The 18,800-nt window shown below is 47.0% G+C and overlaps 1 protein-coding gene across 2 annotated transcripts; it reads right to left on the bottom strand.

Annotated features, from left to right (window-relative positions):
* Positions 1 to 933: 933 nt before the first annotated feature.
* Positions 934 to 17,470, bottom strand: LOC112070136 (isocitrate dehydrogenase [NADP] cytoplasmic). 2 transcript variants are annotated; one of them, XM_024137554.2, is made up of 9 exons: positions 17,334 to 17,470; positions 15,154 to 15,283; positions 7,129 to 7,420; positions 6,142 to 6,244; positions 5,544 to 5,721; positions 5,155 to 5,306; positions 4,697 to 4,837; positions 4,216 to 4,378; positions 934 to 4,124 (listed from the first exon to the last, which is right to left on the bottom strand). In XM_024137554.2, the coding sequence occupies exons 1-9, from the start codon at positions 17,419 to 17,421 to the stop codon at positions 4,031 to 4,033; spliced, it is 1,341 nt and encodes a 446-aa protein (XP_023993322.1). In that variant the 5' UTR covers positions 17,422 to 17,470; the 3' UTR covers positions 934 to 4,030. The 2 variants fall into 2 exon arrangements, with proteins under 2 accessions (XP_023993322.1, XP_023993323.1); XM_024137555.2 differs by lacking the exon at positions 17,334 to 17,470 and adding an exon at positions 16,190 to 16,307.
* Between the last annotated feature and the right edge of the window lie 1,330 nt (positions 17,471 to 18,800).

An 18,800-nucleotide genomic window follows, 5' to 3' on the forward strand; every position in this document is an offset into this window, starting at 1 on the left:
ATGTAGATATCTTTGTTAGAAAGAATACTATATTTACCTTGACATAGTGATGCCGAATGTCTCAGAACATCAGCCTTTCTACAGCGCAGAGATGGCCATCTATGGTAGTCTCTTACTCGTGTGGGCCTTGTGAATATATTGACCTTTTTAGATATGTTTTGCTGGAAGCTTTCTTTAAGACTGCCAAATGAGTTTTGGTTCAATACCAGCTAATGTGTTTACTCCCTCAGAGTTGATAGATCAAGAAGCCCCACATAAGCTATGTTGTCCCATCCATCCAGCCAGGTTTTAAAAATAATAACCACTGTTCCCATTCGCAGCTAACAATCCTGCTCTTTCAGTAGCAAAGCCATCCATGTGGCGCCTCAGACTGGTAAATGAGACTTCCTTCTCCCAGACAAAATCCAATTACGTTGGGACAATAGTAGCAGCCCTACAGGCTTTGATACCTTTTTGGAAGCCTTGGTTCTCGCCATCGGAAGWCCGAGTGCCTCCGTTTCCTTTCCTCTGGGTCTATCCACCCATCACCGCTTGCGCTAGGATTAACCGTGCGGATTCCATCTGGTGCAAAAAAGCTAATCATGCCAAGGGTGCTCCTGACTGTGTACATGTGGAAGGTGCATCGCAGTAGGCCTATACTCCATGTGGACATACCATAGTCATACAGTGCTTTAGAAGGATTTGAGGGATGTTGTGCTGCAACTGATAATACGTTGGATACAGTCTATTGTCATACATCTTCTCTGCATGAAATGGAAGAAGCTATTACACCGGATGAACAATGTCACTCGGATTACAATGGCACCATCTGGTGGTAAACTAAGAGACTTTAAAATCTTCCAAAGTGTTTTTTGTAAGACCATGGTGCTAGAAAAACAGTTTTACAACATAACATTTATGTGGTAATAGAAAATAAATACTGAAAGCACTAGACAATTTTCTCCAAAACCCATTTATTGAGTTGATATTCTGAGGGGGTAAGGTGTTAAGTGTGTTTTTAATATCTTACGACCTCTTCCATAACCACAAACAAGGAGTGAGTGATGCTAGTATAGCTTTGTGAATCAATGACATCATCAAGTCAAGAGAGTCCAAATCTAAACAGGCTACAGTAGTTGTCATGGCATTATATATATATATATATAATATGGTGTGACAGACTGAAGTCCCTTTACATAAGACAAGGCAACAGAAGGGTAAGATCACCCTCAGGCAGGACTGGCGATCACTGCTCACTGACCGACAACACACACAAAACACACAGCCATAGGGGGACCTTAGTGCAATTAGCATAAAGAACATTGGTTATRTCTGTGTCCATCATTCATTAAAAATGGTCATACTTGGCAGAATCCTAAACACATACTTCACTCGGCGATTGCTTAAAATCACAAGTTATGCTCGTGGATCACAAATTAGGCTTCAGGCCACTTAGATTGGCTGAGTGTTACCAAAAGATATGGCTAGACCATAGTGGTAAGTGATCAATGGAGAAGAGGGCCTCACATCAACAACCTGCCCAGGGACTGCGGTTGAAAATTAGCCGGCTGGCTAAAACCAGCACTTTTACTGAAACGTTGATTKATGTGCACTGTCCCTGTAAAAATACAAATAAACTCAACCTACATCTGAACCCTACATATAGTAATACAACATGGGATTAATATAGCGCTTTAAGGACCAAAGTCTCCTCACAATTGTAAAAAATAAAAATAAGAAAAAAAAAGAAGTTGACAAAAACAAGAATAGAGCGGGGTGGGCTGAAATAAGAGAGATGTATCAGTGTATGGGGAGGGTTGGGGTTAGGATACGAACCTGGTTAAGGGTAAGGGGCTTGTGGGTTGGCAGGGGACAAGAATGTCAGAGGTGTGGGGGGGGGGGCAAGGTGGTGAAGGGCTTTGTAGGCCAGAAAGAAGCACTTGTAATCAATGCGTTGGGAGACAGGGAGCTAGTGAAGATCAGAGGACAGGGGTGATGTGCTGCCAGTACTTAGTGTGGGTGAGGGGGTCGGGCTGCAGAGTTATGAACCATTTGGAGCTTATYGAGGGAGCTGAGTTGACACTGGAGAGTAGTGAGTTGCAGTAGTCAAGACAGGAGGAGATYAATGTGTGTTTCAACGGCAGGACAGGAGAYGGAGGACCTGACTTTGGCAATGTTGCGGAGGTGGWWGAATGACAATTTGCCAGTCCGTCTGTCTTGTGGTGGTCAAAGGAGAGGGTGACGCCAAGGTTGCGTGCGTGGGGGGAGACAGTGGTGTCAATCGCAAGATTGCCAGCTTTGGTGAAGGTGGATTTGGTGCCTATGAGTAGGAGTTCCGTTTTATAAATGTTTAGCTTGAGGAAGTGTTGTTGCAGCCATGTCTTTATTGCCGAGAAAGGAAATTCAATGTGGGTCGAATAGGGATTTGGTGCCGAGGTGATCTTGGTGTCACCTGACCAAGGGGCCCAGCACAGTACCTTGGGGGACACCCTGTGTAACTGCAGTGGCGTGTCTGAGGTATGGCCATTGAGGGAGATGTAGTGGGTCCGGTTTATGAGGTATGATTGTAGCCAGGAGAGTGCTGTACCCTCAATCTGATGGCTCAGTGTTAAAAGCTGCACTCTGGTCAAGGAGAATCAGGATGTTAAGGGCACCAGCATCAGCAGAGGTGAGGTCATTCACAACTTTGAGTGCAGTTTCAGTACTGTGGTGGAAACCAGACTGGAGGGGCTTGAATTAGACTAGCAGGTGGGTTTGTAATTGGGAGGCAACAGTCTGTTCAAGAGTCTTGGAAAGGAAGGTTGGAAATTGGGCAGAAAAATGGTGGTGTCTGTTCCTGGCATTTTTAAGATGGGGGGGGGGGGCTGCAGCTGTTCTGTAGTTGGAGAGGTGAGATCCATGGGCAAGGGAGAGGTTGATGGTGTGTGATATGGACAGAGAGCAGGCAGGCTTTGATGAGAACAGTAGGGAGATGATCCAGGGATGGACAGAGAGCAGGCAGGCTTTGATGAGAACAGTAGGGAGAGGATCCAGGGATGGACAGAGCAGGCAGGCTTTGATGAGTAAGTTGTGGTGTTGATGACATGAATTTTGAGATATAGGGAGAGTCAATGAGTGCAAATTCGTAGAGCCGGGTTTCAGGGGTGACAGTTTGGAGGTTGACACGGGGAGGGGCGGCTAAGAGAGATTGATCAGTCAGTGAAGTGTATTTTGGTGAGCTTTTCCTTGAAAATAGCTGAAGGAAGYWGTTGCAGAGTTCAGTGGAGGGAGTAGAGAAGGCGTCGTCACYAGGCTGAAGTAGTTTGCTGACAGTGGAGAACAGAGTCCAGGAGTTCTTATTGGAGCTGTTGATGATGTTGGAGAAGTAGGTGGACCTGGCAGCACTGAGGCCATCTCTGTAGGTGGAGTTTGTAGGCCTCAGTGTGGACAGTGAGACCAGACTTCCTGCTCAGGCGCTCCAGGCAGCGGCCAGCTTGCTTCAGGGCATGTACCTCAGGGGTCAACCAGGGGGAGAACGACACAGGTTTAGTTTGGAGGGGGGGGGGGGGGTAGATAACAGTGCAGTGTTGACTTGGGCTGCTAGTTCATCAGGTGAGTTGGGGGCGTGGTCAAGGGGCAGAGCAGATGGCATTAGAGAGTTGGAGGGGGTCAACAGCCTTTATGATGCAGAAGGAGATGGTCTGTATTGTTGGGTAACATTGAAACAGTCCAGAACAGCAATGAAATCAGAGGCAAGTTGAGTTTAATGAGTCCACATGAATATTCATATTGCCAAGCAACAGCAAGCATGGGGAGAGTGGGACAGAAATGGCAAGTAGTTCAGATAGGAATGATTCATTAGCTTTGGGAGGACATCCCCCTGGACAAGACACCTCCTTGAAGCAGACAGACTGCTGGTGGAGGGAATGATTAAGTATCGAGGGTCCTAGGTCTTCTAGAAGCTCTGGTTGGGTTCTGGGCAGACATTCCCCKGTCATTGGTTCAGTGTTGGCCGGGGCCCATAGTCCCTGCTGTCAATAGTGTGTGTGTTTAAAGTTGGGAGATGAGGTGATCACAGTTTGGGTTGGTTGGACATCTTGGTCTTCAGGTTCTCTGACAGTTTATCCAGGAACTCAAAGGTGTTCAGGTAGTCTGAGCGTTTGGTACTAAGAAGGAAGAGAAGATGAAAGAAAGACCGTTGGAGTCAGTCTAGTGTCATAGACAGGTTTACTGTGCGTATGTATGCATGCTACTCACTCTGRCATGCCTTTGATACAGATAGCCAGATCCTTGGTCATGAAGCCAGCCTCGATGGTCTCCACYCAGACGACCTCCAGGGRCTCAGCAAACACACGCAGCTCTGCGTTGTCATCCAGCTTCGCCCGGTGCAGCAGCCCCCGCGACCAAGCAAAGATGGACGCTACACTCCCACACACAACCACAACACGTTAGGGACAAAACGTTGAGCTCTTTCCTAGGTCCTCGTGTTGCCTGTGTTTCTCTGTGCTGTAATCAATAGAAAACGCAGTTTCTATTGGACAAATTCAGGTAGGTCCCTCRCAGTTTGGTTTAGTTTAAGAAACATTTTGCAACATAATCAGCGTAACGAATACACCCCTGCTACATGCAGATCTACATCCAGAAGGGGAATGAGCTGGGCTGAATGGTTTTTAGAGCAGGCATTATCAGTCGGAGACAGAATGAAATAGAACATACATTGTATCCGTGTCTAATTTACCGATGGGGTTGGTGGATGTCTCCTTGCCCTGCTGGTGCTGTCTGTAGTGGCGTGTTACCGTGCCGTGGGCCGCCTCTGACTCMACCGTACGACCGTCAGGACAGATGAGCACACTGGTCATCATACCAAGGGACCCATAACCTGGGGTACACACAGAGATATTAAATACATCTGTCACAAAGTACTTAACAGCTAACTGGATATAAACGCTCAGAGACAGTAGTGCCGAGACAACAAACTATATACATCAGCATTCTCCTCAGTGTTCTAGAACTAAAAGTCATTCTATTGAGATAGTGTCTTAGAATATTCCTTGAAAAACATACATTTAAAGGTGACAAATTCAAAAATGGACTAGCGTCTGGACTACATCAGAGTACACTAGACTGGAGTGGACTTAACTAGCTGGTCTTACCTTGGGCTACAGAGTCAGACTGGACTTAACTAGCTGGTCTTACCTTGGGCTACAGAGTCAGACTGGACGTCTCCGTCGTAGTTCTTGCAGGCCCAGATGAATCCTCCATCAGACTTCATAGCCTGAGCCACCATGTCATCAATCAGACGATGCTCATACCAGATCCCCTTCTGCTCAAACTTAGAGCGGTACTGCCTGGGACACACGGGAACAGGTCTGAGAACAGGGTTTACATACCTAAACCTCGTAGTGTCCTTTGAAAATATGCATAGTAGGTGAGGGGGGGGGTTTGTCGGCCAATTACCCTTTATCGTCAACCATACATTGTATGTGACTCATGGGTATCGTCTACATGCTGAAAATATATATATTGTCAATAGGGAAAATAAAGATTTACTCGACAATTAAATGTCTGAGGCCAGGCAGACTTACTTTTCATAGATCTCCTGGAAGATGTCTTTGAAGCGTCCGTCGTACTTCTTGAGGATGGTGTTCTTGGTGCTGAGGTACAAAGGCCAGGCTTTCTGCAGCCCCATCTGGAAGGAGCTGTGGGCAAAGTCCCTGATGGAGCTGTCTGTGTTGTACATCCCCAGAGCCACGCCACCTGAACCTGGAGGACAGAGACGCATGCATCAGTTTCATGAAGATACTGTACACTCACCTGAATACACGACACACACACAGACAGTCGCCGCCCCCCCCCCCCCTTTTGTAAACAGAGCAATGGAGCCAAACTTAATCACACCCTCTAGTTAATCAAAATTCAATGTTTGTCTACAGTATGTGCAGGAGAGGGAGGTACACAGATGATTTCTCATTCAGAGTTAAATCAGATAATGCCGTTCTCATATTGTAATATTTACACTGCAAACATATGTAAAGATTGTCATATTGACATAGCCTATGGTGCCAGCCTGTCTAACACAATATTAAATAACGGACAAAATCTATTCTGGACATTATTTTCCCTTACAAGCAAAGGTTACATTTTAAGATGGATTTTCATTGACAAGTAAACTTGTGGTTTTACCTTCAAAGTCATGGACGACAAAGTTCATTGGCTCCCCAATCTTGGGTGTGAATTTCATCTCCAGTCTCCCAGGTCCAGGTACCACAAAGTCTGTGGCCTTGTACTGCAAAGGGGGAGAGAGAGCCCGGAGAGGTCATAGATGTAACAGACAAGGGCTCCATCTAGTGGAGAAAAATAGAAGTGCAACCSCTGTCTGGGGCAACCAGGCACTGGACTACTGTTCACTGGGTAGATGACAGTAACCTGTAATCTCAGAATAGATGACAGGTTACATTGCTGTTGGAGAGCTGAAAAAACAGATGTGTCTGGCCAAAATGAAACATTGTTATGGTTGGCTTTAACCAAWCAGTAGTGTGGATGCAACCGAAAGAGCAATTTCAAATAGCACTGTATTGCAATATAAAAAAATCCAGGCCATACCGTGACGTGATTCTCAAATACAGTAACCAACCAAAAGGTCAAGTTCCCACCTCATTTCTCAATGGAGTTGAAGCGTATTGACTACYGCATGGTGCCATGTAGAGGTTAGATTATTCTCTAGCTGCAGTACAGTATGAATGATGTAGCACTTTGAGACGTGGAGCCAGTGTGGCAACCTCATGGTCTAAAGGGCAACAAAGCCATTTAATCAGTGACTAACTGAGCGTTSAGTGACAACACCAGTCCATTTGTCTCTGTGAGCAGGCCTGACCACCACACCTCTAGTCGGCATGAAGTTAACATGTGATCACCTGGAGACTGTACAATATCTCCCRTAAATAAAAACGTGTTAACAGAGACGGGGTACCACTAACACATTGCTTCATTTACCTAGGGCATAGCATCCATCCTCTCTGTCTCTCGAGGTAAATCAGATTCAAGGAAGTGAGGAAAGGCCTAGAGAGAAACCTAGAGAGCCAATCATTAGGGGGGGGGGGGCATGGTATAAAGACATTTTGATGAATGGTTAGTAAGGGTTCTACTGCTGAAGGGGTGGTAAAAGGTTACCTGGTCTCCGTGGGCGTGCCTGCCGATGATGATGGGTTTGACCCAGCCYGGCACCAGGCGGGGGATGTTCTTACAGATGATGGCCTCCCTGAACACGGTGCCTCCCAGGATGTTACGGATGGTCCCGTTGGGCGAGCGCCACATCTGCTTTAGCTGGAACTCCTCCACCCGGTTTTCATCCGGCGTGATGGTGGCACACTTAATGCCCACGTTGTAGCGCCGCGTCGCCTCCGCCGCCTCAACCGTCACCTTGTCGTCCGTGGCATCGCGGTTCTCCATGCCCAGGTCGTAGCTGAGGGAAGGGCAGATGAGCAGCAGGGAGGAGGATAATTGTTACCTTTAGGGTTCATGGGAGGACAAATGCTATGAAAAGTATGTGGGCCTGTGAAACCAATTAAAGTTAATATGTTTGTCAGAATAAAGTTTAATACATTTACTGTGTGTTTATGTTTGATGTCATTTAGCCTTCTATAATAAGACAGTGGGGATTCCTAATGRAAAGCCTACCTCTGATGACTGAACCACTGTCGTGGCAGAATCAGATTTAGCTAGGTAACATAGATAAGATGTTATTTTCATCATATGCTTGTGAGATACTTGTCATTAYAATGGGGCCCTTTGGACTATATGATTGGCAGTGCATTTTCCCCTTCTGTGATAGGGATTAGTAACTTGGGGCCAGAGAGGGGAGAGGTCAGGCTTGTCTTCATAAGTCTATGTACATGTTAAACCATGTGGTGCCATGTAGAATATCAGAAGGGGAGGAGGACAGAATGGAACGTTGTTTTCTTATGGGAATGTGTCTGTAACTATTCCTAAACCATGTGACGGGATGGCGTTATTAATGGAGAACCAGTTAGTTATCTCATACAATGTCTGTACGCCAGTCACTCCCTACTTTTCTCATGGGGGGAAGGAGTTTGGCCGTGTTTGGAACCATTGTATGTCCCCTCTGAGGTTGCCCTTATCTTGATTTTGTATATGACCTAAGAGGCTCACTGTCTTTAGTGAGTTTGTCCAGGTTTGGGAGTATCTAGGAAATTACAATTGATATATGCCACTGGATGAGGTAATGTTTTGGTAGACAGTGAAGTATCAAGCATGAGATTGAAACCTTGTCTTGGGAGATCAAACTGAACGATGATTTATAGCTGATGCTGTCTAGCGATAGGATACTCCTCTTTCGGGTAAAGGATTCTTTGTAAGTTGAGAGGGGTGTATCTTGGCTATAAATGAAACTAAGAATTGTTTTGTAAGCACTCAGAGAATTCATTTATAGACACTGAATTGATCTGAGTCAAAAAAGGGCTTTGGTGAAGCTTATATATACACACATATATATATATTAAAGATGTACATTATAATATAACTCTGACTTGTGTGCTTGGCTCTCTCTCTCTTTATTGAGTAATACAGGAAATTACCACGACACCACCTCATCAGGGAGTTCCCTACTCTATCAGGTCTAACAGAGCCACACTGTAGCAATCAGCACAGGACCCAGTAAACAAAACCTTCCTGTTTAAAATGCAGCAGGAATTAAACACTTGCAAAAAGTAGAATGAATTTGTCAAACAGAGCAACATTCTATCAGTGTGAAATGATGTAAATCCCAGATAGTGTCATCACCATAGAGTAAGCTTGGTGAGAGGCTGAACCAGAAACAGTATACAAGATGCTAACATGTGAACAAAGAGGCCAGTCTTCACAGGCTGCTGCTACGTGACTAAACTAATGAATTACTCCTCTGAAAGACCCAACACATCCTAGCAGGCGATGGGGTGCTCTGGATTTCCACTAGTTACCGCAAGCAAAAAGTCAATTGGCTAGATCGTTAAAAAAAAGGTGTCTTTTTGGTCTTAAATTTAAGGTTAGGCATAAGMTTAGCTGTGTGGTTAAGGTTGTTTAAAATGTTATTTTAAMAAGAGAAATTGTAATAATAGGCGTGGTTTATGACAGCTAGTGACGACTGACGTGCTACTCCTGGTAGCATTGAACTATTAGTTTGAGGTATTATTACATAAACAGCTTCCCATTTCTACATATAGTACACAGTTAGAGACCGGGTTGTAGAAACACTGGTTTACTGATTTTTACATTTACATTTAAGTCATTTAGCAGACGCTCTTATCCAGAGCGACTTACAAATTGGTGCACTCCCTTTAACACTAAATTGAAATGACCCCACAAATACAGAACTGCAGTGTGCACTGCACTCGTCCATCCAAAAAAGACCAGACTAAGCATAAATACCTCTCATTTCCTTGTAAGCCTTTCCTTGTGGAAACTGGGTTTTGTTAAACAACCTTTCACCCAGTTTCTCCCTCCCCCTTAGCCTAGTACTACAACAATGTGCTACTCCACAGACAACCGCAGGTTAGATGTGCTGATTTCCCAATGACATTGAGATGCACATCTGAGACTGTGATACAGCACTACAGGCGTTGTGTAATGGTGCGAGATGGCGATAAATTGCTGCGTCTCCTGAGGGCTGTGTGCGCACTGTGGTTGACCAAGATGACCCGTCCACTCACCCCACCAAATGCATTCCTAAGATTTGTGAAACCAATGAGTGTGCCTTAGACACAGAAACTGGAACAGCAGGAATAACACAAACCTGCAAGAAAAAAAAAAAAGAAAAACTAACGCTATCCTTCTCGCTTGACCAACTTCAATAATTTGATAAARGTTTTAATTACTGGAGAGAAAAAAATATATAAAAAGTGCCCAGGAGATTTGTAATAAGCATGACCACAGGTCAGGTCATGGGTAATCTCATTCCAAAACACTTCTGCCCAAATGCACGAAGAGTCTGGTGGACGACCGCGTCAAACTTGACCTTCGTTAGCAGAAAGCCCAGGAGAAACTCCCGGCGCAGAGACATCAGCTTATTTTACCAACCAATAATTTCCCCACAACGCCTTCCCCCTAACCCTCCCGTACAATAGCACACCACAAGCACAGAGCCACGCCTCAGTAGTGTGTTTCGCTAAAATTAAAATTACAAATAGTTCACTCATGAAGGTCACTCCCACAGAATTCTAAATGGTCATTCCCACAGACCAACTTTGAATAGTTGATGTACCAGGCYTATTATGTGCTGTGCACAATAGCCTGGAGACAAGGTTAGATCATGGGTTTGGAACACTGGTATGKGGTCATGAGTTCTTGTTGGTTATAGAATTTCTATTACAACCTATCATGTTGCATCAATTCTGAAAATATTGTAAAAGTAGTAAGAACTACTAAGCTCTTAAAACAGACCTTATGCGTTTAGCCATTAACTGGCAGTGCTCAAAAACATCAAAACGTTTCAAGACACTGAAAAGCTCACGTACAATTGTAATAATCACAGCACTGCAGCCAATGACGTGTGTGTGTTTAATACAGTCCACAGTCTGAAGGTCTAGCGCAAAAAAAAGAGGACTGGACTAGAGCATAGGACTTGAACAGTTCCGATTTGACAGACCAGAGTTGTCGATCTTGGAAAGGATTCGTTCTGGATCAACCACGCCACATSCAGCTCAACTAGTCTGCTGACGTCATGTGATCAGATTGTCTGGGGGGTTTGGGTAATACACTGCTCTTTAAAACAGCTACCTCTAGGAACAAACTGGTCCTCACAATTTCAAAATGCATTGGTCTTTTCAAAAAAAATCAAGTCCCTTTGATCTGGCCATCACACTACCTTTTACCCAACACTTGAAACATGCCACATGTGCTGAACAGACATCTAACACAGGATAGCATGAGAGTACAATAAAAAACACATTGCGCAATAATGTGCAGTGACAACTAACAAGCCTGTCCTTGGTGATATTTGCTAGTGTCTAGGGTTAGTGTAGAGCACAGCTACAATCAGCATTTTCCACATCACGTGTGTATTCCTGTAACCTATAGGGTTACAGGTAACTGAGCATTACCTACCAACCTAGCGAACCCTGTAGTGCACCCTACCCACCCACCAACCTAGCGAACCCTACCCACCCACCAACCTAGCGAACCCTGTAGTGCACCCTACCCACCCACCAACCTAGCGACCCCGACCCCTACGCACCCACCAAACCTAGCGAACCCTACCCACACCAAACCTAGCCGAACCCTACCCACCCACCAACCTAGCGAACCCTGTAGTGCCCCCTACCCACCATTCAACTAGCGACCCCTAAGCACCCACCAACCTGCGACCCTGTAGTGCACCTACCCACCCACCAACCTAGCGACCCTACGCACCACCAACTAGCGACCCTACGCACCCACCAACCTAGCGAACCCTACCCACCACCAACCTAGCGAACCCTACCCACCCACCAACCTAGCGAACCTACCACACCCACCAACCTAGCGAACCCTACCACCCACCCACTAGCGAAACCCTACCCACCCACACCACCTAGCGAAACCCTACCCACCCACCAACCTAGCGAACCCTACGCACCACCAACCTAGCGACCCTACCCACCCACCAACCTAGCGAACACTACCCACATACCCACCTAGCGAACCCTTACCCACCCACCAACTCTAGCGAACCCTACCCACCCACCAACCTAGCGAACCCTACCCACCCACAACCTAGCGAACCTACCCACACACCGAACCCTACCAACCTAGCGAACCCTACCCACCACCAACCTAGCGAACCCTACCCACCCACCACCTAGCGAACCCTACCACTCCACCACCTAGCGAACCCTACCCACACACCGAACCTACCAACCTAGCAACCCTACCCACCCACCAACCTAGCAACCTACCCACTCACCAACCTAGCGAACCCTACCCACCCACCGAACCCTACCAAACCTAGCGAACCCTACCCACCCACCAACCTAGCGAACCCTACCCACCCACCAACCTAGCGAACCCTACCCACTCACCAACCCTAGCGAACCCTACCCACACACCGAACCCTACCAACCTAGCGAACCTACCACCCACCAACCTAGCGACCCTACCCACTCACCAACCTAGCGAACCCTACCCCACACCGAACCCTCAACCTAGCGAACCCTACCCACCCATCAACCTAGCGAACCCTACCCACCACACCGAACCCTACCAACCTAGCGAACCCTACCCACACCAACCTAGCGAAACCCTACCCACCCACCAACCTAGCGAACCCACCCCACACACGAACCTACCAACCTAGCGAACCCTACCCACCCACCAAAACCTAGCGAACCCTAACCCACTCACCAACCTAGCGAACCTACCCACACCCGACCCTACCAACCTTAGCGAACCCTACCCACCCACCAACCTAGCGAACCCTACCCACCCAGCAACCTAGCGAACCCTACCCACTCACCAACCTAAGCGAACCCTACCCACTCACCAACCTAGCGAACCCTACCCACACACCGAACCCTACCAACCTAGCGAACCCTACCCACCACCAACCTACGAACCCTACCACCACCACCTAGCGAACCCTACCACCACCAACCTAGCGAAAACCCTACCCACTCACCAACCTAGCGAACCTACCCACACACCAACCCACCAACCTAGCGAACCCTACCTACTACAACCTACGAACCCTACCCACTCCACCAACCTAGCGAACCCTACCCACACACCGAACCCTACCCACCTAGCGAACCCTACCCACCACCAACCTAGCGAACCCTACCCACTCACCAACCTAGCGAACCCTACCCACCCACCGAACCCTACCAACCTAGCGAACCCTACCCACCCACCAACCTAGCGAACCTACCCACCCACCAACTAGCGAACCCTACCCACACACGAACCCTACCAACCTAGCGAACCCTACCCACCCACCAACCTAGCGAACCCTACCCACTCACCAACCTAGCGAACCCTACCCACACACCGAACCCTACCACCTAGCGAACCCTACCCACCCATCAACCTAGCGAACCCTACCACACACCAAACCACCAACCACGACCCTACCACCAACCTAGCGAACCCTACCCACCCACCAACCTAGCGAACCCTACCCACCACCAACCTACCAACCTAGCGAACCCTACCCACCACCAACCTAGCGAACCCTACCCACTCACCAACCTAGCGAACCTACCCACACACCGAACCCTACCAACCTAGCGAACCCTACCCACCACCCAACTAGCGACCTACCCCCACCAACTAGCGAACCCTACCACTTCACCAACCTAGCGAACCCTACCCACTCACCACCTAGCGAACCCTTACCCACTCACCAACCTAGCGAACCTACCCACCCACCAACCTAGCGACACCTACCCACCCCCAACCTAGCGAACCCTACCCCTCACCAACCTAGCGAACCCTAACCCACTCACCAACCTAGCGAACCCTACCACCCACCAACCTAGCGAAAACCCTACCCCACCCACCAACCTAGCGAACCCTACCCACTCACCACCTAGCGAACCCTACCCACACACCGAACCCTACCAACCTAGCGAACCTACCACCACCAACCTAAACGCAACCTACCCACTCACCACCTAGCGAACCCTACCCACACACCGAACCCTACCAACCTAGCGAACCCTACCCACCACCAACCTAGCGAACCCTACCACTCACCAACCTAGCACCCTACCCACCACGAACCTAACCAACCTAGCAACCCTACCCACCTACCACCTAGCGAACCCTACCCACTCCACCAACCTAGCGAACCCTACCCACACACCGAACCCTACCACCTAGCGAACCCTACCCACCCACCAACTCAGCGAACCCTACCCACTCACCAACCTAGCGAACCCTACCCACGCACCGAACCCTACCAACCTAGCGAACCCTACCCACCCACCAACCTAGCGAACCCTACCCACCCACCAACCTAGCGAACCCTACCCACACACCAACCCTACCAACTAGCGAACCCTACCCACCCACCAACCTAGCGAACCCTACCCACTCACCACCTAGCGAACCTACCCACACACCGAACCCTACCAACCTAGCAACCCTACCCACCCACAACCTAGCGAACCCTACCCACACACCGAACCCTACCACCTAGCGAACCCTACCCACCCACAACCTAGCGAACCCTACCCACCCACCAACTAGCGAACCCTACCACACCCGACCACCAACCTAGCGAACCCTACCCACCACCACCTAGCGAACCCTACCCATCACCAACCTAGCGAACCCTACCCACACCCGAACCCTAACCAACCTAGCGAACCCTACCCACCCACCAACCTAGCGAACCCTACCCACCACCAACTAGCGACCTACCCACTCACCAACCTAGCGAACCCTACCCACTCACCAACCTAGCGAACCCTACCACTCACCAACCTAGCGAACCCTACCCACCCACCAACCTAGCGAACCCTACCCACCCACCACCTAGCGAACCCTACCCACTCACCAACCTAGCGAACCCTACCCACCCACCAACCTAGCGAACCCTACCCACCCACCAACCTAGCGAACCTACCCACCACCAACCTAGCGACCCTACCCACACACCGAACCCTACCAACCTAGCGAACCCTACCCACCACCAACCTAGCGAACCCTACCCACCACCACCTAGCGAACCCTACCCACACCACCAACAACTAGCGAACCCTACCCACCCACCAACCTAGCGACCCTACCATCAATTCAAGTGCAAGTCAGGCATCTCTCTGGAGATTCAAGTATCGACATCAGGTAAAACCTGAATCACAAGAGGAGCTTAAGCTGGTTGTGACAAGTCTAACGCCAATACCACCACCAACCCCCTCCTTAACAAACCCTACCTCCCGTCCCCCATGCACCTCAGGGTACATTGTCACAGAATCTTCAGACATATATTGATAGAAAAGACATGCTTGTCCATCATGTAGATTCAGAAACACTGATACAACTTTGCTCTATTCATTCCAGTTCTATTTTCTATCTATGTATTTAAGGTATAGGAAATGTGTCAAACCGGGTGGACTACCTGAACTTGTCCAATAACAAGTGCTCATTTTCATTGTAAAATGTTTCCCGTTACCCTTTGCTACGTGTACAGTAATGACTACAGCCCAGGTGTAGCAGCAGGTTCACCTGTGCAGGTCCATCTCCAGGTAGGGGAAGATGAGCTTCTCCTTAATGAGCTCCCAGATGACTCTGGTCATCTCATCCCCCTGCATCTCCACCACCGACCCTGCCTTGATCTTCTGGGACATCCTGGAACCTGGGGGAGGGASAGTAGGAGAGAGTCAGTCAATAGTAACAAGAAAATGGCAGCTGGCAAGCCTTCTGCATGTGGAAGTTATTTCAGCAGTGATACAGTCAAGGCAATTTTCCCCTGGTCTAAAGTACATACAAAATGAATTTACAACTTGCACTTACTAGACCAGGGAGTCAGCATTTCTCTTGTATTAAATGCCATTTTGCTAAACAGGGACAGTTTCAAAGAGATTCCAACCTCTAGTTMTACAAGTATAACAACCTCACCTGAACCAGAATTAGTTTTAGAACATATGGCCCATTTCTCTAAACTGAAAATGGATAGCCTACATTAGCACAGGCAAGAAACCTTGAGATAAAACGCATGCAATCAACAAGACAGTATTGGTGCTACAGTTGAGRCGATACATTGCTTCTTCTGAAAACTTCGTAACAATGTTTAAACATTCCACCCGGAAAAGTTAACCCCAGAARGTTACATAAATTGCACACCGACTGGCCATCGTATGATGAGGGGCTAATAGTCTAGGGATACTGGCAAAGACTAGACGAAGTTAACGAATCTAACGTTAGTCTGGGRTAAATTACCTAATATTAATCGCGAATATCCATTTACTGAATGTGTGCACAATCAGCCGGTGTGAGAGCTGTCATTATCTTCCTTCACAACAAAACTCAACAGGCCTACATCTCTCTCTCTCCATAACACATATTGCAATATACATGTTCGTATCAAATTGGCCACTGTATTTTAAAGACCCTGATGGTATTTGTTATGTCCAACAATGGTTAGTTAGGCTATTGTAGCCACTGATGCCAGACAACGGGGATTTAGCGATGATCAGACCAAATAAAAGCGTTTAGACCCAATATGCCTAAGCATAACTTTGCAGTAGATATGAGTGCCTACCTTCGTTTTATAACAGAACCGCAATATGTGGGTAATAGTTTAGGCGGTAGAGCGTCTTGTTCTGCACGGACTGGTTCTAGAAGGCTGCGGCTACAACTGACGAGGTGAGGCGCGGTTTCATATAAATAGAGGCGTCAACCAGGACGAGTCTGATTACACTGAACCGGGGTAAAACGGGTATTGCCCTTCACCCGGCAAAAGCGGTAAGGGAGGAGCGCCTGGCTCAAATCGAGCTTGACAGGGCCACAATGTCAARAAAACAACATGATACATCGCTCAGAAACATAAAACATGTATTTACTAATAAATAAATATTACAATTTAAGTAGTTTCCCTTGGGGAGGCATGTAAAGGGATGTGTTTTTATAAAGAGCAAAACTTTCGTATGTAAAAACACTGGCCTACATAGAATTATGCCATTTTGGATTTCAGACAACTTCATCGTCGGCTTTAACTGGGGAACCCGGTTCATTCTCGGCAGGCAGCCCAGTTTTAAAACTATCGTAATAAGTGCTAACCCGGTGTACCCACGCCATTAATCGAATCCCCTCCTGGTCAGCACCAGTGAACTCACCCGCAAGACAGACACTCCCTGAACCAATCAGGGGAAATGTCAAAACCTAAACCAGAGACACCCCACTCACTGTTTTTTGTTCCCAATTAAATAATGTATTACGTAGACCAGACCCAGCTGCTATTACATTGGTYTCTGTGGGAGACACACCCYGTTAAATAGACTGAAACGTCAACGGTAAACGGCCTTAGTTCACTATCTTAATTTATCCACCATATTTTCCTAAACCAGCCAATAGAGTATTCCAACACGGCAATGGGAGGGTGTTTATGGGCGGGTAGCTGGTTTTTTCCAAGAGGGTTGTTTGTGCTACACGGCAGCCTCAATTGCAATGCGCGAATCCTTTTAATTTTATAATTTAACAGTTCATGTTAAATGATAAGGAAATGCAGTTGATTTAGGTTTCCCAAAACACACCCATTTCAACACACTAACCTAGGCTATCACAATTCTGGCGTTCCTACTTTATCACCGTATGTAATCCTCGTCTCTGCAGCTTTTTGAACAMACTGTTCATTGAAAAGGTGGCCTCATTAAAGCACAAGTGCGAAAATATATGATCATACTGACCTCCAAACCGTAGTCGATCTGGTGCACCGAGCATGTCTTCCTTAAACGAAGTATAGGGAGCTGCGTCAGCCTCAAAGAACGTATGCATACAATTAATGACAGACGCGTTCAATGTTTTGATCAGGTCGATGTTGCTACAGCACGGAGGGCTTATTTTTAAAGTAAAATGTTGTGCKACATTTCAACACGAGCATTATGGTGATTTAGCAACGTGATCATTCATTTCTAGAAAACAGCCAGGCGAGGATAGACTTAACATATACACTCGCCTGGGTGTTTTCTATAAGTTTATGATCACATTGCCAAATCACCAACGGCACCCCACCCGTAATGCTTGTGTTGCAATGTTGCACAACGTTTCACTCTAAAAAGACCACAGTCCTGTAGCAACATCGGACGGATCAAAATACAGTGTACAAAAATTAGGAACAACTTCCTAATATGGAGTTGCACCCTCTTTTGCCCTCCGAACAGCCTCAATTCGTCAGGGCATGGACTCTACAAGGTGACTCCACAGGGATGCTGGCCCATGTTGACTCTAATGCTTCCCACAGTTGTCAAGTTGGTTGAATGTCATTTGGGTGGAGGATCATTCTTGATCCAGTGGAGGATTTAGGTATCGGCGACATGGGCAGCCGCGATTGGMTTTCTATCGCTCATTTGCACGTCACGCCAATGATCTGTCACCARGTGGGACTGACTGTCAATTAACCTTGTCGGAGTGGGCGCCCTGATTCTAGCTTGAGCTAGGCAAGCTATTATTGGTACCCTTCCCCATATCTGTGCCTCGGTGCTCTACAGACAATTCATTGGTTTGGTTTGTGCTCTGACATGTACTGTCAACTGTGGGACCTTATATAGACAGGTGTGTGCCTTTCCAAATCATTTCCAATCAACTGAATTTACCACAGGTGGACTCCAACCAAGTTGCAGAAACATCTCAAGGATGATCAATGGAAACAGGATGCACCTGAGCTCAATTTCGAGTCTTAGCAAAGGGTCTGAATAATTATGTAAATAAGGAATTTCAGTTTTTATTTTTTAATTATATTTGCAAAATTTTCTACAAACATGTTTTCTCATTGTTATTATGAGGTATTGTGTGTAGATTGCTGAGGATTTTTTTCAAATCCATTTTAGTATAAGGCTGTAACGTAACAAAATGTTGAAAAAAGTCAAGGGGTCTGAATACTTTCCGAAGTCACTGTACTCCTCTCAGTTGGCAAGTTTTTTAATTGTTTCACGAAACAAATAATGAATAAGCTAACTGCCAATGTCTGTAGCTCTATTTGTCATATCCCATATAAAAAAATACTGTTTGAAGGAGTTCGCTGGCAAGCTTGTAAAGTGGCGAATTAAAGTAGCCTTTTTCTGCTAGCTATCTTACAACACTGCTCAAATCCTAATAACGTTTCAACTTTAGCTAACCTATAGTTTATTATCATATACTTTGACATCACATATTTG

The sequence above is a fragment of the Salvelinus sp. IW2-2015 genome, unplaced genomic scaffold, assembly GCF_002910315.2.
Source record: "Salvelinus sp. IW2-2015 unplaced genomic scaffold, ASM291031v2 Un_scaffold1233, whole genome shotgun sequence".
NCBI lineage: Eukaryota > Metazoa > Chordata > Actinopteri > Salmoniformes > Salmonidae > Salvelinus > Salvelinus sp. IW2-2015.